The sequence below is a fragment of the Asterias rubens genome, chromosome 2 (assembly GCF_902459465.1).
Source record: "Asterias rubens chromosome 2, eAstRub1.3, whole genome shotgun sequence".
Classification (NCBI taxonomy): domain Eukaryota; kingdom Metazoa; phylum Echinodermata; class Asteroidea; order Forcipulatida; family Asteriidae; genus Asterias; species Asterias rubens.
Window position 1 is genome coordinate 2,061,246 of NC_047063.1, and position 25,380 is coordinate 2,086,625.

The following is a 25,380-nucleotide window of genomic DNA, read 5'->3' on the forward strand; positions in this document are numbered from 1 at the left end:
CATCACGCGATACGCGCGACGCACACAGCAATCTCCTTATAAGGAGTTGTTTACCCGAGGGCCTTACCATTTCATAGCTGGATGGGTGTTGTGTTGAAAGAAATCATTGAATAACTATAATTTTTGCATTTATTTTACTTTTTGATAAAAAGTGTTGATGCTTTTTGACCGAAAAGGTATTTATGAATGGAAATCAAAGTGTGTTGAACCGGTTTTCAACTAGTGGTTTAAACCCACTGAGGCCTGGTTCTTGATAATTTACTTCAACAAAATTATCAAGAACCAGACTCGGCGGGTTTAAACCACTAGTTGAAAACCTCTTCACCACACTTTGATTCCGTTATTATAGACCCCTTTAATAACAGCAAAAACAGTGCCTCACTGAGATAAAAGTAAGACTTCATTGGCCGAGAGTTATGAATACCATGTACAAACAAGCAAGTATCCATTTCTTGACTTTCATGCAGTATTTTTGTGGGCATGTCTGAACTAAACATATTTGAAACAAGTCAGAAAAGCTGTTTTTCTGTTACAATTATTAATACTTTTTTGGCAAATGTTACAAGAAAACAACATAAACAGGCATAATGGATTTGAGGCATTGCATGGTAAGGTATCAATATTTACTTGGTTTGCGGTAACACCATGTGTGTATCTACTTTTCCTCGGTAGTAGAATATAAAACTGGACAAGTTCTAAAAGAACAAGAATCTTCCTTGAAAGTTGATACAGGATTTTCATGGTGGCTGAAGCAAGAAAAAGTATGTCTTAATACTGTCAGCAAGCTTGTGAACATTTTTTCATAGCTATTTATACACGTACAAACATCTTTCCAGCCTTGTAGACTATTAAAGAAAACGGTGGGAAATAAACCACAATGGTGCAACGCTAGGATTAATCCCATCTCGAGTTAGGACGGGTCACGGGAGACCCGTCCTAACTAGGATGGGTTCAATGTGTCCTAACGTATAAGGATACAAATTTTAACTTGTTTTAAGTCCTAGGATTAATCCTAAGTTAGGATGAGTTTGGTGAAATTGACGGCTGAACTTGTCTGGACATGTGTTTATAGAGGTCCAATGCTAAAATTACTTGCCTTTTTGGCATGCAGTTCTGGTATAGATAACACCGTTATACACAACTAATATTTACTATGATGGAAGTTAAATTTTATTAAAAGTTTGTTTTCAACTGAAGGTTGACAATTGACCAATATTAGGGATTGGTCTCGCAAATGAGTGGCTAAAAGTTTGGCGGAAGCAATCATCACTTCGCCACAATTTATCTTTGCAAAACTTATCAACCCACTTCCGCCTACAGTCCACCTTGGGAGATTAAGTTGAATGCTCTTGGTTGTGGTATAAGCATATTTTTAATTAATTTTCGCCATGATACTTCAAAAACAAAATTAGATATATGTATTGGGGTTGCAAGACCAATCATCAGGTTTGCAGCAGATAGAAAAGCATTTGGCCAACACAAGTTCTCATTTTTCCTACAGGGTGTTTAGTTTTCGTATTCAGGTAGATCCCGAATAGTTCTTTACATGTAGCTAGATTGTGATATACACTGTAATGAAATATTAAATAAAAGTAAGTGAAGTAAGCGCCAGAAAAGGCCAATTAATGGTCCCATAACAAATGAATTTATTTCTCCAAAGTGCAATGTTCCGGGGGTCAAATTTCTCCATGTTCCTTTTCACAGGAGTTAAATATTGGATGATGTAGTAAATAACTAAAAACTTAGATAATAAACTTAGATAAATATGTCAATTACTGGGTAATTAACCGATTCAAACAATCTTAGACAAAACCTGCATGGGCATGTAAAGAATTATCTTAGATGTAATAGCTATTGGGAAATTTTGATCATATTTATTTACAAAACTATAATTGGATAGTGTGGTACTATCATTGGTCCTTTGCTACTTTTGGGACAAAGTCAGGATGGGGTTTCCAGTGTTCCACGTCCATAAATGGTAAACTAATCATACATAAGGAAATTAATAATTAACTGCATAACTATCACTAATGAACCAAATAATTCTAAATAGTGGTCATGTTAAGAAGTCACTTGGAATTTAAAAAAAAAACATTTTTGTGTATACTTTTAAATAAATAAACTACCAAAATAGCATTTACTGTGAAGAAAGTAGCCACAGGGGCCCAATTTAGTTCAAAAAGCTGTTAAAGAACTGCTTGAACGAAAAAGTCACTTAAAATGTTTTCAATGAATTAGGAAATTGAGTCATATGATTATAAATAGATTTTTAATAGTATTTCGAATACCCTTTTTAAATATCCAGAGCTTTTTTGAGAGATTTGCGAAAAGCTCCGTTACTATCACTCTCAAAACGTCATAGTTGGAGCTCCAATTGTAAAACCACTTTTTTGCAGCGTGGAGGTATAACAAAGAAAACTCCCACAAATGAAGTCAGCGGCATTGTCCTTTGACGCGCGCCGTCAACGGCAAAAGTGTTTTTAGTTTTTCAAAACCTTTAGGTTGGGGCCTGAATTTTTAATCGATAATTACGAAAAATTCAGAAGTGTACACATATATCAAAATTACATTAAAATGGTGAACAAGTGCATTATAATCAAGTTAAAATACCGTTTCCGTTGAAAACATTCCGTTCAGGTAGCTGTTTAAGCAGAAATACTGCTTAGAAAATTTCTTTGCAAAATCAGGGATGGGGAAAAAGTCACACCTGGTTCTGGTAAGCAATACTTGTCGCTCACTCAGTTTTTGTGCTTCACAGTCTTTATGAAATTGGGCCCAGGGCATAATAGTTGCCGGACAAATTTCTTTACTAAGCAAAATTTGAAGGGGCACCAGTCATAACAATGTAAACTTAACGTAATTTTGGCTGGTAAATTGTTTCTTTTAAGCAACACTTTTCTGTGCCTATCAAGTTTTTGTGCTTACAGGCTTTAAGTGCCCAATTTCACGAAGCTGTTAACTTTTTTTATAGCACCAGAAAACAGTCATGAGCAAATTTCCATGTTGAGAAAAAATTGAGTGTGCCACCAGTCACAATAATGTAGGCTTCATCTAGTTTTCGCTGATATCTAGTTCTGCTAAGCAATATTTTTCTATTCTTATCAAGTTTTTGTGTTTGATGATGTGGGAGCTGAGTGGATTATTATCATTCTTTCATTAGGACAAAATCACACTGCCAGTAGAGGGCGGGCTTCATAATGACCGTTATTGAACCACTAGATCGTGTGTACACTTTACTGTGTGTTTGTGTGAGTTCGTCTGGGCTGTATATCATATCAGTGTATACTGTATGGTGTTACAACATCGACAAAACGCATCCAAAGAGATTAGCAGTTACAACAACATTGTGATCTATCTTCATCGCTGATAAAAGTATACACTATGTCAACACACAGTTGAGTTAGTAATCAATTATTTATATTCATGTTATTGAAAACAACCGATGGATTCATTTGCCTGGACCATCAAGCATCTAATCCGTAGATAGAGCTAGCAATCAGCAGAAGGGTCAACGCCAACGGGCGGCCGCCTTAACCCTAACGTAAACCTTTCGTCCACGATCCATAAATTTGGATGTAAATAAAGACTTTTGACAAGAAGAACTAGTGCTTGTACATGTTAGCAAAACTTGCAGAAAAGGGAGGCCATGATTTAACAGTCAGCTGTGTGTGAATTCTACTTCCAAGACCATGGTTATGATGGTGTGACTTCAGGAATTTCTTCAGAATCAGACAACGTCGTATGGCAAGGACAAGATGAAGGAAGTAAAATAGCAAACGTTGCTCATTCCTCGAGTCTACAGCAGGTACACAAGTTCTGCCTAGGCTCGTCAAAATGTCTAGTTGGTGGTAACTTGTATTTGATGATGATCAATGGTCTTTATATTTTTAAACTTCCCTTCAAAATCTCCTCATCAAGGGGATGGCCTATCCCATGGTTGCAAGGAATATTGCCGTTTCTGATCTTCACCAACAAAAGGAAGTGAATTGGTGGTAAGTAAAGTAGCACTAGTAAGCATGGACCTACACAATTTTATTCCACATTAAATAAAGTTACGTTTACAAATAGGCTACGAGCACTTTCAATTTTAGTTGAACTGTATTTTTTTTTAACTCACATTTGGATTAGTCTGGTAAAGATTATAATTTAAATTGCCGATTTCTTCATCTTCTCTAAAAAGGTCAGTCTCTGACTGAGTCTGACTTACTCCTAGAACTATGCGGTTTCATTCTGCTATCATCTCTCGCTCCTGTTCAAAATTATGATCTAAAACACAATAAACTGGTTTTCAGTCGCTACTGATGACAAGGCCTGGGCGACTTATAGTGAAATTTGCTAGTCGCGCCTCAGATAGTCCCGACTACGACACTAGTCGCAACTAATTTTTAATTATCAGGATGCACTGAAGCAATGTTTGCTGCAGTCGCAATGTAACAGTAAAAAATTCAAGCTGAAAGGATTGTGTCACTGATGTATGATTAAATGTGTTTAGGGGTTAGAGTGGATAGTGGTACTAGCGACACAATTGGTTCACCAAACAGGCACGATGAATCAAGTAAGTTGAAAAATGGTAGTTTTGACTCCACTAAAGAATCAATAGTCGCGACTACAACACTAGTCCACCGAGGCCTACTGATGACCTTCTTTAAACTTTTAGATTTAAAAGTGAGTTTTGTTCATTCTCTCGGTTGTTTTCTGTACATTGTGGTCTACATCAATGATCCATAAAAATTGGAACGAGTTGTGAAATGTCAAATCTTGTCAGAATTGCTCAAACTTTTCAGGAACAAAGATTGGCTATATATAGTCTATCATTAAAAATTATGGTATTTTCCCCTATTTTCATTATGATGCAATTAACTTATCAATGTATCCGGTTTAAAAGTTTTCAGACCACTGATCTGGGTGTAAAAAAAAGAAAATAAGTAGGGCATATTTGTAAGTGAGATTTGAACGTATTCAAGTTGCCCTTTGGACTGCTGGTCCACACAATGTAAACAACAACACAAACTTAGTTTAGGTTTGAATAAAGAAAAATTTACTGAATGGGGACTACAATTGACCTCAGTTTGTTTGTTTGTTTATTTAGGTAAAGCGTGACATTGAGTACAACTAAGAGTTTTTTTGCAGAAGTATGTTCTTCGAGGTGTCTAGTATGCAAATCCAATGCATGCCCAGCTGGTAGGGTTGAGCATTTTTTGTTATTGCAAAAAATCAATTTTCCCATATGTTTGTGTACAAACGCTCATCAATGTGTTTTATATGATAACGACAAAACTCTTCACATGTTTTCTTGACAAAAAAAAGCTCAACCCTGCCAGCTGGGCATGCATTAGATTCTTAAAAGCAAAAAAATGTTAGTTGTACTCAATGTTAAGGTTCATGTCCAGCTCTCCTGGACTATGTAGTGGAGTACCTAGACTGCTGTTCAATAATGTTTGCAGTCTCTAGGGAAACCACTAAACACCAGAAGGCGTATTGGAGCTTTGATCATTGAAGTTGTCCTTCATATATGGCTGGTCTATGTAAAAAACACACTACATGGTGTAGGTGAGCTATGAACATTCAAATTGCCCTTTATGTTTCCTTTGCCAGCAGGTTACTCCACTGACTCTATAAAAACACATCAACTCAAAGCGTTCCTGTTCCAGAATGATGTTACTATGAAACACACCATCCATGTGGCTCCTAGGAGGACTAGGACCCTTCTGGCAAGTTCCCAAATGCAACATCTACTACGTTCCCGGAAGCTTAAGATACTTCTGATTTGCCTGGTAGTCGGAACCAGTCTCATGTATTTCAGAGGCATGTCTACCACTGGTGCCATAGTGAAACCAGGGTCAAGTAAAGCCGCATGGTAAGCACTATCAGCCCAGCGGCACCATTTTTTTTTTCCCTTCTAAGTTTTGCCTAAATTTGTGATGTTTGCTAAGGTCTACATGTATTTGTACAGTGTTACTGTTGTCTCATTTCGGGAGTAAATTAAACCTATCTCCATGTGTTTAAGACTCTCTCTCTAACAAAATTTCACAGTAAACCAACACCCAAACTGTTGTTGGATGTTGATTATAGTGGTACGCCTGATCCCATGAGTGATATGCTAAGATCATTCCTCACACTAGCAAACACCCACACTGTTGGACTCCGATGACTGTGATATGGTATTCCTGATCCCATGGAAAGCATATTTTTATCAGTTTAGGCCATAGTCCTCGGTCCATAATCAAACAAAACATGGACGTTTTTTTTTTAAGGACTGGCGATGGGAAAGAGTATCATTGCTTACATTTCGATATGCAAAATCGTTTTTTTAACTGCAATCATGTTTTAATAACCATTTTTTAATGAATTGAATTAAACTGAATAACATTCCAGATGCCTGTGCACATATTTGCGAATGATTTCACAATATTGCATACGTATAGTGTGCCCATATGCAATGTGGTCAGGACCACCTAAATTTGAAAATGAGTGAATCCCACAATTTTTGTTTTACCATGGAGCCTCGGAGCATGGCAGTAAAATGTTACTACCACAAGCTTAATAAATTAATTGTCTTTGATTTTTTTAAATCGAATTGTAATTTCACTGTTTAGACCAATGTGTGAAGTTTGGCTGTGAGGAGTGGTAAGAGCTCTCTTCAATGAATACAGTAGGCACAATGATTTAATAAACTGCGCCAATAAAGTATCTTAACACTTACAAATGGTCAGATATATCGGCGGAACCTGAAATAGTATGCCAAAAAATAATTATTCATTTCGAGTCACCGTTAATTTCTGCACATTTTGACACATCTTGTGTTGGATTTACGGGCATTTGAGTGGCTTAAGGTCGAATTTCAAAAGTTGCAAAAGCCCCTATTCAAGCTAAATCGTTGTATTGTGACGAGTAAGATCAGTGTTTCTTTTGCCCGCCTTTTATAAATGATTTTTTTGGTCGCGTGTTGGATAAATCATTTGCGATGAACATCAGCAATAGTTGTCAGTAACCAAGCAAAGGGGTCAAAGATGGGAGGCATACAACAATGGTAAGCAAGGAAAGGTGTTTCAAGATAAGATGGCTCAAATGACCAAACAGGAAAGAGGACGGATCGTTGGTTTGATAGAAGCCGGTACGTCGATGCAAGCTGCAGCTCATCAGGTAACAACGTCACCAGGGAAATGTGGACGACCTGCCAAGGAGTGGCCGTCCGAGGGTGACTTCTGCAGCAGAAGAAAGTGAACAAGTCCATTAAGCCTGACACCACTCTTAAGGGATTGCGACGCATCCTGATCGGTAAATGGCAGGGGATTGACCAGGGACAGATCAGAGGTCTCATTGAGAGTATGAGAAGACGACTTCTTGGCGTTAAGGACAGTGTGATGGAGGACACAACAAGAACGGGGGACAGGATATCAGCAGTTTTAAAGTTAAATATACGGCAATTAATTTCATGGTCATATAAACGAAACGAGTTTGTGTCTTTTGTCTTGATTTTGTTCGAGTGTGATGCTCTTCTGGAATTGGGGTGAATAGGGGTTTTTGCAACTTTTGAAATTCGACCTTAAGCCACTCAAGTGTCCATAAATCCACCAAACAACATCGTAGCGCAACACAAGATGTGTCAAAATGTGCAGAAATTAACGGTGAATAGAAACGAACAATTAATTTTTTGTATACTATTTCAGGTTCCGATAAATCTTACCATTTGTAAGTGTTTAGATACTTTATTGGTGCAGTTTATATATAGTACAGTACACAATGGTACCAGCAGGCATTGCCCATTTTAGGGTTCCTTGTTTTACAAGACCATTCAAATGAGAGAAAAAAACGCTACAAAGTTTGACTATGATAAACTGTTTTATGTTTGAACAAAAGCTGAGAGAAGATATTATCTCATCATAGTATAAGTACTTTGCTGGTTAACAGAATTGAAAGAATTTATCAGACTTAAAGTCAGATTAATTTATGTGGGATTTTAAACTTTGCATGGTGGAAGTATAAGCGAGAGAGGTTTGCGGTAACACCATGTTGAAATCTCTTTTTGAGTAGTGTTGGTTCTGAAAAGAACTGGTAATTAATTAATGCTCTGATCATCTGCAGGAGAACAAACTTTTAGAACCAACACTACTCAACACTGTTTCTTTTCAGAACCAACACTACTTTAAAAAATATTTCCACATGGTGATACTGCAAACCTCTCTCAACAACATTATTTTGTTGAACAGTGAGATATTATTATTTTAAAACATACATTACTGCTAGTCTTGTCAGATCTTCAGTTAAATACTGGCCAGATGCTAAAATCACTGGCTGCTTTGAAAGACACTGGATACCTTTGGCAATTGTCAAAGATCAGTCTTCTCACTTGGTGTATCTCAACATATGCACAAAATAACAAACCTGTGAAAATTTGAACTCACTTGGTCAAAGAAGCTGCGAGATAATGGAAGAAATAATAATTATAATAACACAGCATTTGTATAGGCGCGCTAAATCTGGTGAAAAACCATTCAAAGGCGTCGATCACGATGGAAAGAGGGAAAATTCTCAAGTGTTGGGGAAAGCAAGTGTGAACAGGTGTGTCAAGTTGATGCTGAAAGATGGAGATGTCATGGATTTCCCTGAGGTTTTCAGGGAGTGAACACCCTTGTCACACGAAGTTGTGTGCTTTCAGATGCTTGATTTCGGAAACTCAAAATCTAATTTTGAGGTCTCAAAATCAAATTTGTGAAAAAATAACTTCATTGTCGAAAACTATGTTACGTCAGAGGGAGCTGTTTCTCACAATGTTTTGTACTATCAGCTTGTTGCTTGTTGCCAATAAGTTTTTATGCTAACAATTATTTTGAGTGATTACCAAAAGTGTCCACTGCCTTTAAGCACAAAAAGTAGCTAAGAATAAGGCTAGTAGCGAAAATGTTCATCACTTGAACAAATGGTGACTGGTATCATGCTTATTTTTGCTTAGCAGAAAGTTGGAGGTAAAGCGAAATTTTTTTTGACTAAATGAAAAGCAGTTCTATAAAATTGCTCCCTGATTGATAGATTTTCATAGCACATAAAAAAATGTTTAGTTCTGTTTAAATTTACTCTGAACAGTAGCCCTTAGGCCAGTGATTTTAGCCTCGGGCCAGTAAACTGAGGACTGGACAAGTCTGGTCATCTTGTGTTCTTTAAAGGAACGATACAGAATTGGTAAGAAAGCAAAATTGTGAAGATCACAGATTTACATAAAACTTACACGGTCTAATGATGATGATAGTAGAAAAACATCCCCTGAAATATTTCTGTCTGAAATTTCATATTTGATGAGAAATAAATAAGCTAATTTCCTGTTTTGAGTTTATCGCTCACTGAGCGTTTTATTCATTATTGTTTTAGCATCGATGCAATGCAAAATTTGTAATCAGTTTTTCACTATTCTTTCATGACCTAGATGGCCGATCGATCTCAAACTAATACAGGTTTGTCAGTTTATGTTTATGTGGATTGCATAGAGTGCTTACACTGCCAACAATTCTTTTGCTTGCAAAACTAATTCTGTAATGTTCCTTTAATAGACTAAAAAAAGACCTCACTGCAATCAGCAAAAAATTTGGTTCAAAACATTTCTTTGAGTGTCGTAAATATCTTTTAATTGTGTTGAGTATCGAAGCATACTTAAATATTTTAAAAGACAAATGAGATATGTAGTACTCTCTTAGTGCTTGTGCAGATATGCAGTACTTTTTTAGCTATGTGGAAACTATTCCTCAATAAATTCTTGTAAAGTAGAACTGTTATTCCTCTCGCAGGTAAATACCTCTCGGTGGTAAATGGCACCCTCGGCTTCGCCTCGGGTGCCTTTGCCCCTCGTGTGTACAAAACGCCATGGATCCCATCACAGCATGTAACAACTGTTAAATGTTAACCTACAATTGTTCAAGCCCTGCAGCTGATTTTTCCCCCTAAATTGGAACCCTGCTTTGTGGAAAAGGTTTTGATAATGGAAGTACATTTACACATTTGTGGTGCATGAAATACAATGCTTAACTGTGTACTGTACATTTCTCATCATTGTGTGTTGGTGTATTGTATTTTAAGTTCTCCGCAGGACCCATCTAGCGAGATGCCTCCCTCTTGCTCAAAAATAACATTCCTTCATTCTCCTGAGAACATCACCAAAGCAGTTACTGAGTATGCAAGTTAGATAAACATTTTGTTGTGTGCCATTCATGTACAAAACATGTCCATGTACAAATGATTTGTTAGACATTTTTTTCAAAGAAAAATTGGTTCATCATTTGTTCTTTTTGTTGTGTTGTGTGCCATTCATGTACAAAACATGTCCATGTACATATGATTTGTTAGACATTTTTTTCAAAGAAAAATTGGTTCATCATTTGTTCTTTTTAAAACGCATGATAAGCACCCATCCATTTGGATCATGACTTCATTAGCTAAGGATACTAGGTCAAACTTTTGGCTAATTTGACACAAAGCCAAAATTCAGATAGAGTTAGATATTTTTATAGATTTAAAACAGTTTTATGTCACATAACCATTTGCTTGTTTATGAATTAAAAATAAAAAAATGTTAAAAGCAATATTTTCTGCTTTGGAAGCAGCTCTATGAAATTGGGCCCTTGTGTTGCAACCATGCCCTGCCAAATGAATGAATCCGCTGGTCTTCCTGCATGGTGAAGACGGGATCCAGGGTGTAGTTGGGCCATCCATGGAGGAAGGATATATATGGGCCGTCCAAACTGCAACACTCAAGTTGGGACCTGTGTAAACTAGTTTGGGGACAATAAGGGCACTTCTGTGGGAAAATCTCAAAGTTTATGGGAAACTTTTGATGCGGCACAGAGGCAAAGACCAGGGGCAACAGAGGCAATGGCTAATATGGCATCCATTTAATTCCAGGCCTGCACTAGTGTTTTGAAACAAATTCATTGCTTAGTTTGTAATCCACTCATATGTGAATTGCTTTGGCCTTTGTTAATTACTCACGCATTCATTAATTGCTCACGCTTTCGTTAAAGGCAGTGGCAAATTTGGTAATTGTCGAAGACTAGCCAATTTCACAGTTGGTGTATCTCAACATATATGCATAAAATAACAAACCTGTGAAAATTTGAGCTTAATTGGTCATCAAACTTGCCAGATAGTAATGAATTTTAGTAATGCATTTAGATGGTTGATTTCAAGACCTCAAGTTCTAAATCTGAGGTCTCAAAATCAAATTCGTGGAAAATTACTGCTTTCTCAAAAACTAAGGCACTTCAGAGGAAGCCATTTCTCACAATGTTTTATACTATCAACCTCTCCACACTACTCGTCACCAAGAAAGGTTTTATGCTAATAATTATTTTGAGTAATTACCAATAGTGTCCACTGCCTTTAAATGTATAAATTGTTTAATGCTTATTCTACACACTTTCATTTTTTGTATCAACACAACTACATGTACAATTCAAGTTCACGAGAACACATGTATTACTGCATCATTTGCCCCTTTTTTGTTGTTCAAATCAATCTACTCATGGTGTGACCAATCAATATTATCCACTGTGGCTTTGATTGATAAATTAACTACACCAGCGTGCAATATGATATAGTGTAGTGAATGCATGCAAGTATACACAGTACACAGTCAACCCTTCTACTGTCTGACCATTCACTATCATCCAACTGTGGTTTGAATGATAGATAATGTGGTGAATGCATTTATACACCGTGCATGTACATGTGGTCAACCCTCCTACTGACTGACCATTTAACATCATCCACTGTGGTTGAAAACTAAACCATCCTGCAATATGACCGTGCTGTGCATAACACAGTGCCGGTCAACCCTTCTACTGTCTGACCATTCACTACAATCCACTGTGCTTCTGAATGAAAGTAAACCAGCCTGCAATATGATAATGTGGCAACTGCATCTTACACAGCCAACCTTATCCACTCCATCTATCTACTGCAATGTGCACAGTTAACTTATGGATAATGTCAACAACAGTAGGAGGGTTGAAACGTCTAATTTGATTATGGATTAGAAATGGCAAACCACGGACATTGTGTCACATAAATGTGTTCCTTCTGAGTGGCCAATCCCTACTGACGCAAACTACCTTTTTTCACAAAATTCTTTGCTCAAAGAGCTTTCAACCTCAATATGGAACGCCTAACCAGTTCATGTTCACCAGTTCACTAAGCTGACACTGTTTCATTTTTCAAGTGACTTTTTGAACCTGTAATTTTGTAACAAATTGTTTGATGTGGTTAATTTCATGGCTTAATTTTTGTGTTGAGTGTAAAGGCTCCTCCTCAATTATGCGCTAAAATGTTTTGTACTATTGTTAAGGCCGGTTGATATTTCCTGCAAATAGGAAATGAATTTTGCCGTTTTCACAATGGATCCTTCCCATGAAATATGCTAATTACATTCACGCATGCGTACAGACCCTGTTGGTTGGCAAACGCCATAGAGTTGTGCACTGAGCAGACGGGCGATCGCGTCTGCGTCACGCAGCCATTAGTTGTGTACAAAACAGCGCGATGTTCCCTCATTTTGCCAACCAAAACGTTGGTGGGCACGCGCTATGTGCAATTTAAGTATTTCATGGGAAGGGTCTATTGAGCACAAGTCAACTGATGCAAACTTTTTGTTGTGAAATAGTGACGTCAACATTCAAATCACATTCACGGGAAGTATTCACCAGGCTTTAGTTTTATTGCATGCGATGGTTTACTGCAGTCTTTTTCTTGTTCATTGTAAGGACTCAAAAGCACAAGAAGGACTCATCTAGGCACAAGAGTAAATTGTGATCCCAACACAGCTCCATAGACTCCACCTGGAAGTGAAGCAAACATCCTAGGTACAGGATGGATGCTCGATCTTCTTATGGGAAGGGGGTAAAGAAGGCAGCTTACATCAGAGCCTTCAAACCCCCTCTGAACTGGGAGAGGGGGAGGGGGTATATATCCCAGGAGTCTATGATGCAGTGTTGGGTCTCGTGTCCGCAAGGTCACGGATTCTCCCTCTACATGTAGTAGCTCTTCCTGTTGATTAAGACTGGAGTTTCAGTCGAAAATTACAGCTATTGAAAAAAATCCTGCAGTTTTGATCAAAATATGTTTAATATATTGAATGAATATTTAGTGAAAAGAATAATTTTCATATTTGTTGTTGCTTGTGAATCTGATCATACAGGTCTTGGGGAATAAAAGACTTGCTGCAAATTATCCGTGGTGAGGATCTCTCCAATACTGCCAACTTCCTAACCTTCAAAGGGGCCAGAAAGGGAGAGATGACCTTTAGGAAAAATCCTAATTTTTTGCCATCAGTAAGATTTTTGTGTCTTTGTTTCTTTACTTTTCTTGAATGATTAATGTTGTTTTGGGGATCAAAATGGCTCAGTGGTCTCTTTCTCTGCCTTTCACCCTATGTATACCCTGCCGTCGATTTCACAAAACTCTTCCTAACTTAAGATTAATCTTAGGACTTAGGACGAGTCCCAACCCTGCACTGTAGCATGCAGACCTTATTAATCCTAAGTTAGGACGAGTTACTCGTCCTAACTCAGATAAGACGAGTCATAACTCTTTGTGAAATCGACGGCAGGTTCAAATCCCACCTTGGATCAGAGCCTTGCATGTGGACTGGGTTTTCAATCCCTACCTGATCGTATGGGTTTTCCCCCATTTGGGGGTTTCCTCCTACATCTAAAAAAAATGAGCATTTCTTCTCATTTCTTATCACCATCCTGCTATTGGCATTTGCGCTTTTTGATGTTTCATGAAATAAATAAATAAATAAATAAATAAATAAATAAATAAATAAATAAATAAATAAATAAATAAATAAATAAAATAAATTAATATGTGTTTCTTGTAATGAAACCAAGAAACAATTGAAAGTACTGTACACTGTAACACTCCAAGGCCAGATACATGTGTAGAGTCGGAGAAGATGTTGCAGAAATCTCAGTTTAAGATGTGGGAGGGAAAACACTGCATTCAAGCAGGGACTGAAAACCCAATGGCTCCAGTCTGAGGTAGGATTCGAACTGGAGTCCACAGAGGTGAAAGGCAAAGAAGGAACTCCTATAGACTGAAGTCTTATGTGAATTCTAACTTCCAGGATCAAGTTGGTCTCAACCATATTGAAAATGGCCCATTGTTTTGACCCTAGCAGAGTCTTTCTCAAAGTACTTGATGGCTATAAAAATGATATATTGTTGGATATGTAACATTTAGCCCAGAATTATATGTAAGTAAAACAAGAAATTACTTTACAATAAGTATCCACAACCCAAGTTTGAATTTTCTTTCAATGTTAAATTTGACAAATTATTTGTATTTATTTGGGACTTGTTTTTACCTTCACTTAAATCTTGTTAATTCCTTGCAGAAATGTCCGACGTCCCTTCAGTTAAAAATGGCCAATGACAGCTGGACGGCACTCATGTATCATCCGGAAATCCATATGCTAATGAACAGCCAACTTCTCAACCAATCAGAACACAGTAGACTATTGCCATACTACATGCCATTTGGGTACAAAACAAAATCCAGGTTCCGTTATAAAGGTAAATAATTTAGCACTTCTGCTGACGACAATCATAGCATACCAATCGAAACGTTGCGTGGTCAACGACTGGTTCTTTTCCGAACCAACACCACTCAAAGGATTCAATCATTAAATTAATTCAATAAGACATTTGTTTCATATTGACATCCTCAATGACAGTAAATACAATTTGTATTTATAAGGACAATTTGAAACAGTAGTTTTTAACAGAACCAATATAACATGTTTACAGTAAGTAAGCTTAAAATTTACTTTACTTGAAGGTGACTGTAAAGAAAAACACTTTATATTCAGTCAATATGTAGGAAAAACGGTGAAGCATAGCTTTTGTACCTTAAAACTAGACATTGCTTCAAAACATGAAGCATAGCTTTTGTATCTTAAAACTAGACATTACTTCAAAACAACATCTACAGGACAAAGACAGAACAAGAAAATAAGGAGTGGGACTCAGTGCAATGTAATGATTGGCTTAACAAATTATATAATAGTGTAAAAAAAAGAAAAAAAAATCTCACATAGAGCTACCGCAAACCTCAACTAATTTACTCCCACCATTTCAAATCCTACTTTAATGTAGGACTCTGTTTGAACAATTAAATAGTTGTTTAGTGTATTGCACAAAAGTTTTTTTTAAATTGAGTGATAGGGGGGTAGAGTCTTTATCTTTTTCTAAATATTTGTTTGGCAAAGATTAAATCTACTGAACTTACCTGATGTCATCATCACAATAATCTTGGTTGCACCATTTTGGGAGTCGATGTCTTGGTGCGATATACAGTGTAGTGTGCATTTAAAGGCAGTGGACACTATTGGTAATTGTCAAAGACTAGCCTTCACAGTTTGTGTATCTCAACATATACATAAAATATCAAACCTGTGAACATTTGAGCTCAATCGGTCATCGAACTTGCGAGATAATAATGGAAAAAAAAAACCTTGTCACACGAAGTTGTGTGCGTTTAGATGGTTGATTTCGAGACCTCAAGTTCTAAATCTGAGGTCTCGAAATCAAGTTCGTGGAAAATTACTTCTTTCTCAAACTCTATGGCACTTCAGAGGGAGCCGTTTCTCATGATGTTTTATACCATCAACCTCTCCCCATTACTCGTCACCAAGAAAGGTTTTATGCTAATAATTATTTTGAGTAGTTACCAATAGTGTCCACTGCCTTTAAGGCGGCTTAGTGTTTACATGTTTTACCATTGACTCCCACAAATGGTGAGTGTGGCAGACATTAGTCGCTTGTGACATGCCTGCAAGGGATCAATGCTTCAGGTGCTGAGCATCCACTGCTTGGTAATGTTGTGTCATGGCTGAGCGGTCTAATGCACTGGACTCAAGTTTTTTATGGCTGAATATAGGGGTGTGGGTTCAACTCCAGGTTATGACACTTGGGTTTTTGAGCAAGGCACCTAACCATAATTGCTTCCCTTAACCCAGGTGTTTAAATGGGAAAATGCAATGACTGAGGCAGTATTGTGTTTGAATAAACCCGAACATTTGTAGCAGCTACAGTCGGAATCCATCAAATAGTGTGAAATCTTTAGAAAAGATACTGATCCATTGAGTACACAATGTATACAGGACTCTTCCCCTGTATGTACACAGATATAGAGTCCTAAATATTATATAGGGCCGTTTATGGGGCGGAAAATTGTCAAAGCTTCATAACTTAAATCTTACCTGCAAGAGGCCAATAATCTCAACAAATTCATTTTCTATGGCAGAATACATTTTTCTGCGGTGGAATTTAGTCGTCATATATTCCTCACACATCTGTAATGTACGCGTACGCATGGCAGCAGACAACACTGTAAGGATACGATCAAATTGGGAATTTTTTTAACATCGGGAGCTGCATTATTTCACGAAAGCGCTGGATTTGTGAGGAATTTATAACGACCCAAACCCACCACAGAAAAATGTGTGCTGCCATTGAATGTGAATCTGTTGAAATTATTGGCTTCTTGCATGTAAGATTTGAGTTATGAAGCTCTGAAAGTATTCCGCCCCAGAAATGGACCCTGATATCCAGGACGTCACTGTAGTATAATATGAAAAAGTATGGCCACCAGGGCTAGGGTTAACCCCTACTCTTCCATGATAAGTGTTATGGGTACTTTTATGAGCACCAATTCTAGTACACAGGACGTATGGCTTAATGCCCCATCCGAAGGACAAAGCAATTGAGCTAAAGTATCTTGCTCAAGGGTATTAGTGTCATGGCCAAGACTCAAACCCACCATGGAGGTAGAACCCACATTCTGCTGATCTGAAACATCAGAGCTTGAGTCCAGTGCTCTAAACCACTCGGCAGGACACGCCCCAAATTAAGTTGGTTTATTATCGTTGTGATAGCTGGACAGTGCTCTATCACTCAGAAACTTAAGCTTTTTTATTTGTGAATTATCAACCCCCCCCCCCCTCCATTTTAATTAACCTTCATTTGAAACATTTGTCTACTCTCGTTACAGATGTTTTCAGTGTCCTAAAACTTTTTCCTGCGAGGGACTCAATATTTAATTTTACAGGCAAGCAACGTCCGCAGTGCATTTCCTGTGCTGTTGTCGGCAATGGGGGAATTCTAAATGGCTCTCGAAAAGGCTCAGAAATTGATATGCATCATATGGTATTCAGGTAAAGTAGGAAGTTTATTGCATCATTCTTTGAACTTGGCAAAATGCTCTAGATCAGAAACAGTACGTGCAATTAACAATACAGTCTGTCATCTGCAATTTATTCAGTAGAGACCTGCTGTGTCTTGGGGAGGGGGGGGGTAAGTTTTAGTCCTTGTTAGAATGTTATCTTTGAGTAGGACAACGGCATTTTCACTTTGCAAAGGGCACTCAACAAAAAAACAATTAAAAGACTAGGAATGTTTTAAGGGACACCAAGGCGAAGACCAGGGGCAACAGAGGCCATGTCCTTTGTGTAATTCTAGGCCTGCCTCACACAGTCTGCACCATATGATCCAGATGTATAAGTTACTTCATGGTTTACGAAGGAGTAGTGTACTTTTACTGTGAAGCGATGCATTAATAATTCTCAATATCTAGCTCAATGTTTTCTTTATTTGTTAAACATAAATCTAGACAAAGTATTGATCTGTATTATTGACAACTTGGTTGCTTTGAGATTCAGTTAGGATGCAATGAATTGCCTAAATGTATTGCCTTATTGTATACCAGTAGTAAACTGGTATGATTAGTTATTTACTAACCAATCGTGCAACAACTAAAATCGGCGCTTGTATGGTTTTGTAGGACAGTTGATACAGGCTTGTCAAATACAAGTAACTTTTGGTCACCCTAAACTGCATTCTGTTGGACATGTCACAAGATCAAAGAGATTGAAAGGGTTGTCAATTTCCATCTCACGTCTTTTGTGGGCTGTCTTATTAGAGTGCGTGTGTAGAGTGGATCAGCCGGAGGCCTTATTTAAGAGATAGTTCCTGTGATTGACTTAGTCAAGTAGTGCTTGTTTGTTGCACAAGGCTGTATACTGCCCAGGGAGCTGAGATGGTTTAAGAAATGATTTAAGGCCCAGTGACAAGGGGTAATAGTGTGAAGCGCTTTGGGATCATCCCTGGGAATGAGGTTGTTTCGGTTTCTTCTCCTAGACTACATTGCGATTTTATTTGTAATTGTATCCCAACACTGCCAGAATTTCTTCAGCTCATATGTAGTGTACAATTTTGTTTCAGGGTAAACAAAGCATTACGGAAAGGTCATGAACTTGATGTGGGCAACAGGACGACACATTATTTCTTCTTTGATCGTTCGTTACGGGAAACATCGGAGAGTGATGTTCCCAATGACCAGGTGAGTGAGTGAATAAGTCAGTTCAGTAGATAGACAAAACCTGGGCCCAATTTCAGGGCTCAGCTCTGCTTTTCGCTGAATTCTGCATTTATGATTACCATTTTCAAATTACTGTACAAGGGCCGATATTTCTGCGCTAGCTGTCTTAGGAGTAGAATGCCTAATCAAAAGTTCCGTGCTAACCTGTAAAATTACTTGAATAAAAATTGTTGTTTTATTAACCAAGTGGTAATTTTAGTGTTTTACTTGCCTGCACACAATGTACTTGTTTTTGCTTTCATGGCAGATTACCAGTGTCTATAAAAGTTAAAATTAGGACTTGTGCGTAAGCGCTTGCCTCTCGCCAAGGTGACCCTGGTTCGATTCCTGGCCAAGGCCATATGTGAGTTGAGTTGTGTGTTGGTTCTCTGCTGTGCAACGAGGGTTTTTCAGACTATCCGGTTTTTCTCCCTCAGAAAAAATCAAACACTTCCGATCTTGGCTGTGCTCCGTAGTAATAATGGGTTGAGGTGGCTGGCAGTCACAGGTGCCCTTGCATGCCTAATTCTTGAAAACGTTTTAATTAACTTAGTTAATATTATTAAAAAATTTAAGATTATTAAAAAATAATAGTTGTAGAGTCTAATTAAATTTTATGTTTTTTTACTCCAGGGTATGATAAAAGTCTTTGTACCGTGTCGGGATAATGATTACAAGTACATTCGCAATGTAGTCCAGAAGAAAGAACCAAAGATAAAAGCCGATGCTGAGGATGTGAGAATCCTACACCCAGACTTCATCAGATATACACATAAAGTGTGAGTCGCCTCTCAGTACAATTGGGAACTTTGCATTGTGACAGTACACTCTTCAAGCCTTGTGTGTTTATGTTGAATATATTCCTTGATGTTGTTCAAATCAAACAAGCAAATGGCCTAGGTCAACAGCTTGTCCCAACACCCACAAAAAAAAATACAAAGAGTTAGGGATATTTTGTATGGAATGTAAGCACTATGAGGAAATTTACGCATTCACACAGTGTTTTTTGCAGTGTTGAAAAATGTGTTTGTTCTTTGAAGAGCACAGAACAAAGGAATGTCCACTCACTGCATGAAACAGAGCTGGGTGTGTGTACATGTATAAGTTGGCCATTAGGAGTATGAGTTGACCTATTTCCTATGGTTATATTGTACACAAAGCTGTCAGAGTAAAAACACAATTCCTTGAGTGGGCATAGCTCCCTCGATATTGGCCTCGATTTCACTTATGAGACATCACACTTCACTTAGCAATTAAGAATGATTCTCGCAAAGATCAATCTTAGCTCTCTGTGTTGTCAACTCCCTGACAAGTTTAATACTGTTGGACGCTCTCCTCAGTGCCTTTCCATAAAAAAAATTCATTGTGATAAATAAAGCAAGGATGCGGGGGAAGCAGGCTGCACATAGCGAGTCAAGCACCTCTTCATTGCATGCTAGGCTTTGTGAGTGATTTTGTTATCATCACGCGCCACCAGGTTGCATGCTGTTACAAAGTACAGTGGCAAAATAATCATTGTTTTTGTAATAGTTCTTATATTATTGTTGTGGAAGTGTCGTGGCCGAGCGGTTAAGATCACCGAATTCAAACTCTGGTATTTCTGATTAGCAGAGTGTGGGTTCGAATCCCCAGCCGTGACACTTGTGTCCTTAAGCAAGACACTTCAGATGGGACGTAAAGCCGTTGGTATCATGTGTTGTGTAACGCATGTGAAAGAACCCAGTGCACTTATCGAAAGGAGAAGGGGTTCGCCCCGATGTTCCTGGCTGTTGCTGCTTAATGCGCCGTAGCACCTTGTAAACCCTTATAAGGTGCTAACTAATTGGGTCTCAAAATTCATCACTGCAATAACCTATCTTTCTGAAAGTTTGTATATACTCAGCGCCTTGAGTACCTTGTTTGGTAGATACGTACGCTATATAAGACTTCGATATTATTATTATATATATATTATTATTATTATTATTATTATTATTATTATTATTATTATTATTATTATTATTAGGACAAACGGAGTTCCTGAATTTGAATACTTACTTATTCTGCATGCAAACTCCCACTGGTTTCCGCTACCTAAGTGCCAAGTTGGGAACCCCTCACTCACTATAGATGGCGCTATAACATTTAACATTATGATCTTTTTGTTAACTTTTGACAGCTGGGTGAACAGTCCATTGGGATCCTTCCGTCCCACCACGGGAACCATCATGCTTTTCACAGCTCTCCATTCCGGCTGTGATAAGGTCAGCATCTACGGGATGGGCTACAATGACAACTTTACCTTGTACTATTACGACCAAAAATTCCGCCACTTCAAAATGGACAAGGTTAGCCACGACACGAAAAGTGAGTTGAAGATATTGAAAGGCCTAGATAGAATTGGCGCCATAGACTGGTACAAGCGTGGAATCTACAGCTACTTCCATTAGAAGTGTGTATGTTAATTTATTGTTTTAAATTAAATTGTTTATTTGACAACAGTCCTATACAGAATTGGTGCTGTGGGTACGTTTTTGCAGCCAAAAGCAATAACTGTTTGGGTTGAACTTGCCATTGGTTGATCACTGGCCTTTGATCAAAACTGTTTTTGGTAACGATTGCAAAACCACACCCCTGAAATACTTGAGTGCTAAACCCATAGCTGCCTAACTGTGGGACTTCCTGTAGTAAGCAGTTACATCTACCTCGGGGGGAAATTTGTTGATGAACAAAAAGTTGGCCTCTATCTATACACTGTCTTTACTAGTCAGGCATGCAACTTTTTAACTGGTCAGCCAATTTCCTCATTTTTATTTCTTAGCTATGCCTTTAGCGCACATACCTTCCACAGATACTGCCAATTACTCTGCATACTGATTGCCCTCCGTGGCCTCCATGTAATTCCATGCCTCAACGATATTTTGTCCTGTGACCAGTCAGGCAGAAATGGGTTTACTGGACTGGTTGTATTTTAAGTAGTTCAAGAAGTTGTTTTTTATGCACAGAATATAAACCATCAGATCATTAATTAATACAGTTTAAGAATATAAACCACCAAATCATTAACTAATACAGTTTTTTAATGAGCAGTCCTGTTTGTCGGAAGGTGGTCGTGACCATGTCTACCTGGTATTAAACGTCTGATAAAGACATAATAGCTGGAGCTGTTAAGACCAGTTGGTTATAGTGGTATTGGCCCTCGTAGCCATATAAACCACCAGATCATTAATTAGTACAGTTTAAGCCATCCTGTTTGTTGGAAGGTGGTCACGTGACCATGTTTACCTGGTATTAAACGGCTGATAAAGATATAATAGTTCGTTGTAGTGGAATTGGCCCTCGTAGCCATATAAACCACCAGATCATTAATTAGTACAGTTTAAGCCGTCCTGTTTGTTGGAAGGTGGTCACGTGACCATGTTTACCTGGTATTAAACGGCTGATAAAGATATAATAGATGGAGCTGTTAAGACCAGTTGGTTATAGCGCAATTGGCCCTCGTAGCCATACTGTCTTTAAATGCAAGCTTACACGGGTACTAAAGCGAAACGCAATCACAACATAGTTCCTAATGGAGAGTCTTATACTGCACGTGCATTTGCACAATCATTGAGTGTCACATTCAGTTTGACCTTAGGACAGAAATTGAAAGCTATATAAAAAAATTGAAGTTTAATTACAGTTGTTCCTTCATTTGTACACAGTTAAACAGAAAAGAGTATTCATGACTGGGAATGAAAGAGTAGTGACTTGGTCCTAATTTTTTTATAATTAGCCATGGTTTTGGCATCACCGAGGGCCTATAGTTTTAACTGTGCCCCAATTATTAAGCAGTCAATTATTCTTTTATAAAGTGTTTAAAGATTTTTCTAATCAACAACACTGACTACAACGGTGAAAGGTCGTCTGCGAACAAAGGTTCGGGGCACTATGCCCCGGGCATAGTCATCTATGACGTCATCTTGATAGAAAAAGGGGTCATAGCTATTTCCACGACTCCATTTTTAACCAATCAGATTAGAGGATTCTTTTTATGGGGCATATAATAAAGACTATTACATGGTGTGCGCGGTACCTAGATGTCTTTTACCCACCTCGAACCCAAGTAGTTGTGCATCTGTGTTGTGATGCTCTTACAAACGTTACGTGTACGAGGATGATAAATAGTTTGTTACAAAACAAATATTGACTGCTTTTACTTGTGCTATGGTTAAAACTCTTGCACCTTTGGAAAATGGAACGCTCCGGAGATTACCTCGGGAGTAGTAGTTTTAACCATAACACTCAAAGCAGTAAATATTTGTATAAAAGAGACTGAAGACTTTGCTTGCTGGTATATTTGTGGAGTAACTTATGCGTCATGCAAAAGAACTTTGTGTCATCAGTAAAAAATTTATAATCTGTAAATATTTAATTACAATTACACAATGTTATTTCTGTGTCATGTTTAACTGAATGCCAAATATCACATTATTTATTTGTTTCTTGAAGTCTTGCATTTACGAATCAACTCATAATTTATTGTGAATCATTGTCTATATGTGGTAAATTGTTGTGTGTTTTTTTTGAAAAGTTGTAAATTTCATAGTATATAAATAATTATTGTTCTAGTATTGATGTTAATTTCAATGTTTGAAACTTGTATAGTGTGATTGGTAATGTGTACTTGAAATATTTTGAAACAGTTATGGTCTATTAGGATATGAAATTGTGATATTTTTGTTGTACAACAAGTCCCATTGTGGTCACATCATAACACACAGCTTTTCTATCAAATCCCATAATCATCAAATAGACTTAAAGGAATATTACAGAATTAGTTTTGGTACCTGTGGAAGTTTGGGATCGATCAGGCTTCTGAGTCACTAGAAATTAGTGAAAAACAGATTACACATTTTGTTTGACATCAATACACAGACACTTACTGAGCGTTAAACTCCAAATGGTAAATTAGTTTGATTTATTTCTACAAGTATGACATTTCAAGGGATGTTTAATACTATCATTAGACCATGTAAGTTTTATGTAAATCTGTGATCTTAGACAAATTTTGTTATTACCAATTCTGTAATGTTCCTTTAAAGGATGGGTCAACGATTTGTTTCAATACTGATAAATTTATGACCTTAAAATCTTATTTAGTGGGTAGCACTTGCAGCCGTTGATAATTATGCAAATACTTTGATATAATGCATTAGCGATTTCCTTTATTTCCTTTTTTCCCACTTGAAACAAAAACTGTAGAAAATACGGGAAAAACATTGTTGATTTTTATCAAACACATGTAATTCAAATTTTATGATGGTGTGTTGGTGAGTCCATTTTTTTAAATATTGTTTTTAATATAGATTATTGTAAGTATTACATTGGTTATGCAAACTTCCAACTTTTAACGGGCTTTTTTTTTTGGGGGGGGGGTGTTGATTGTGGTAGGTTGGTTATTATTGCACAAATAGTTTTTAAAACAGCAGATATTCATAATTGTAATTATTTGATTGAAGCAAAACAGAATGTTTTCCTCCATTGACGAAATTGATTGTAATGAACGGTGCATTGTGGACGAGTTGTCTAGAGCAACAAACTCAAATTTTGATGGTTGAGTTGACTTATCAGAGTGTGTGTTCGAATCCAGGTCCTGACACTTCTTTTTTCATTAGAGCGAGATAAGCATCGCCATTTTTTCAAGATTGACGTTAGATTACTCATTTTATTGTGTGTTATATATAAGATTTCACTAACATCACAATGTTGGAAGGCCACTTCAAGGTGAGAGCTACACTTCACTGATTTGGGCTGTAGACCCAAATCAACTCACACCCCGGGCCACTGCCACCTACTCCAGGGGCTGAAACAGGGTTTACCACCTCCACAGTTCAAGGATGAAGGCATGTGTATCAGCCACTACGTCCAAGCTGGTAGAGCAGAATGCACCACCTCCCTTGTGCTATTTACGAAGTAGTTAGCACAAGTGTCATGAATGGGATTTGAACCCACACTACTTCTAAGGACACAAGAGCTTTGTTCTGGTGAACTGGACCACTCTGCCACAACATGCCACCTTTAAAAGGACTTTAAAAAAATCTAACATTGAGCATATTGTTGCTCAATAGAATTGATCATGTTTTTTTTATCAGAGGCTGAATAAATCGATCTATTGTTGGTACAGTGATGAACTGTTTCCCCGATTACTTGTACATGTATTTGTTGGAAATGCAACACTGTGATAAGATTCTTTGTGAGTGAAAATAATCTACACTCTGTCTGGTTGTGGTAGTTCTACACAAAACTGGTTGTGTTATTTTACAACTCGAGGTTTCGATCAGTATGCTCTGATCATCTTTAGGAGATGGTAAAACTGTAACTATTCAGGCTGTATGTCTGAAACAGGATCCTCTGTGATGGAAGACTACTCATGTCTTGGCCCAGGGATTGTGAAAAGAGAAGAAGTTTGTACACAGTTCGCCATACTTGCGGTCTTTCTTTTGAATAATGGTGGTAATGCGTTTTTGCCTGCCAAGTCTCATTGCAAGGAAAGTAGAAAATATCTGTGTCTGCTACCCCTACTGCATTGATATCCGCTGATCTGAACTTAAATCCAACTACATTCCCTTCTTTTCCGATTATGGTCGGCTCTGGGTCATCAAGACAGGTTGAAAGTGATGCCTTCATTATACTTTGTGCGAAAGCTATTATAGTGTGCTCAAAATGCCCTCAAACTGGTCCTAATCTTAATGTTGCCTGTGTCAGACAATCATGCCTCGCCTAGTTTGATTTGGACATTTTAAAACACCCTGATGAACAAATCAAACAAGCTTGGTATACCTTGGTAAATAGGACATGACCAGTGACAAGATTGATCCTTCGCAATTCGGCTTCGTTTGAAGTATTAAAAAAACCGCCACGGGCTCTTCAGTTTCCATTCCCTACATTGTTATAATAGTGTGGTGCATATAATTTTTATTTGGGTTATATGCAAACATTACCTGGACTTTATACCCA

The 25,380-nt window shown here is 37.6% G+C and overlaps 1 protein-coding gene across 3 annotated transcripts; it reads left to right on the forward strand.

Annotated features, from left to right (window-relative positions):
* The first annotated feature begins 3,254 nt into the window (after window positions 1-3,254).
* LOC117306720 (alpha-N-acetylgalactosaminide alpha-2,6-sialyltransferase 2-like) lies at window positions 3,255-24,551 on the forward strand. 3 transcript variants are annotated; one of them, XM_033791198.1, is made up of 9 exons: window positions 3,255-3,992; window positions 5,596-5,857; window positions 10,069-10,161; window positions 13,181-13,313; window positions 14,381-14,558; window positions 17,038-17,200; window positions 18,267-18,384; window positions 19,036-19,181; window positions 20,561-24,551. In XM_033791198.1, the coding sequence occupies exons 2-9, from the start codon at window positions 5,664-5,666 to the stop codon at window positions 20,829-20,831; spliced, it is 1,296 nt and encodes a 431-aa protein (XP_033647089.1). In that variant the 5' UTR covers window positions 3,255-3,992; window positions 5,596-5,663; the 3' UTR covers window positions 20,832-24,551. The 3 variants fall into 3 exon arrangements, with proteins under 3 accessions (XP_033647089.1, XP_033647096.1, XP_033647103.1); XM_033791205.1 differs by having other exon boundaries at window positions 5,599-5,857; XM_033791212.1 differs by lacking the exon at window positions 10,069-10,161.
* The last annotated feature ends 829 nt before the right edge of the window (window positions 24,552-25,380 follow it).